Source organism: Apis dorsata, unplaced genomic scaffold, assembly GCF_000469605.1.
Source record: "Apis dorsata unplaced genomic scaffold, Apis dorsata 1.3 scaffold_87, whole genome shotgun sequence".
NCBI classification, from domain to species: Eukaryota; Metazoa; Arthropoda; class Insecta; order Hymenoptera; family Apidae; genus Apis; species Apis dorsata.
The window spans coordinates 779,137-780,014 of record NW_006263385.1 but is presented as its reverse complement, the minus strand read 5'-3'; the positions used below and the strand labels follow the sequence as shown (position 1 = coordinate 780,014).

At 17.7% G+C, this 878-nt stretch overlaps 1 protein-coding gene across 2 annotated transcripts; it reads right to left on the bottom strand.

Moving 5' to 3' along the window:
- On the bottom strand, positions 1-681 carry LOC102678525 (39S ribosomal protein L54, mitochondrial). Of its 2 annotated transcripts, none has more exons than XM_006611396.2 (2): positions 530-681; positions 1-302 (listed from the first exon to the last, which is right to left on the bottom strand). In XM_006611396.2, the coding sequence occupies exons 1-2, from the start codon at positions 660-662 to the stop codon at positions 19-21; spliced, it is 417 nt and encodes a 138-aa protein (XP_006611459.1). In that variant the 5' UTR covers positions 663-681; the 3' UTR covers positions 1-18. The 2 variants fall into 2 exon arrangements, with proteins under 2 accessions (XP_006611459.1, XP_031364343.1); XM_031508483.1 differs by having other exon boundaries at positions 7-310; positions 538-681.
- Positions 682-878: the final 197 nt, after the last annotated feature.

Genomic DNA, 878 nt, shown 5'->3' with positions numbered 1-878 from the left:
AGATTTGGAATACAATTTTTAATTTTTTGGTTTTTTATATTTACGCATTTCATTTTTTCTTATCAGTGCTTGTTTGCGAACAAATCTCCAATATTGTTTTGTATCAGGACTTAAATCTGATAATTGTAATTTTTCAGTTCTGATATTCCATAACCATTCAGGATATTCAGAATCTGGCTTTAGCTTTATGTCTTCTCCATCTTTATAAATATTTAATCCACATACATAATTTAATAACTTATTAACATCTTCTTCAACTGGTATTTCTATTTTTTGGCGAACTCCTTTTATTTTCTTTTTTTCTAAAAAATAAAATAATATATTTATTATTAAAACATTATTATTAAAACATATTATTATTAAAACATTCTAATTATTTAAAATTAATATGTTGGTTTTAATGTATTAACAAAATTTGTAACAAAAAATGTAAAAATTACAAAATAAAATACATATAACCTATAATAAAATCTTTAATAAAATTATTCAAATTATACATAAATTATTTGACAGAAATATATATTCTAACCAGAAAAAGATTTAGATTGCGTTGCATATTGTACAGAAATAATATTTCTTGTAACTTTAGGCAATCGTAAAATAGGTAATAGAAAAAACATAATAAATATCAATGTACATATAACAAATTCAAATTCTACCATACTAAATTCCCTAGTACTTTTAATAGTACTAATAGTGAGTAAAATAATATAATATAAATTATAGTTTAATTTTAATTAAATATTTTTTATTTATATTCATGTAATATTAAAAACTAAAAATATAATATTAATATGAAAAAATTTAATAAATTATTTTACCAAATTTTAATTATTAATTATTTAATTATTTTTTCAAATTAATAATGATTTTAAATT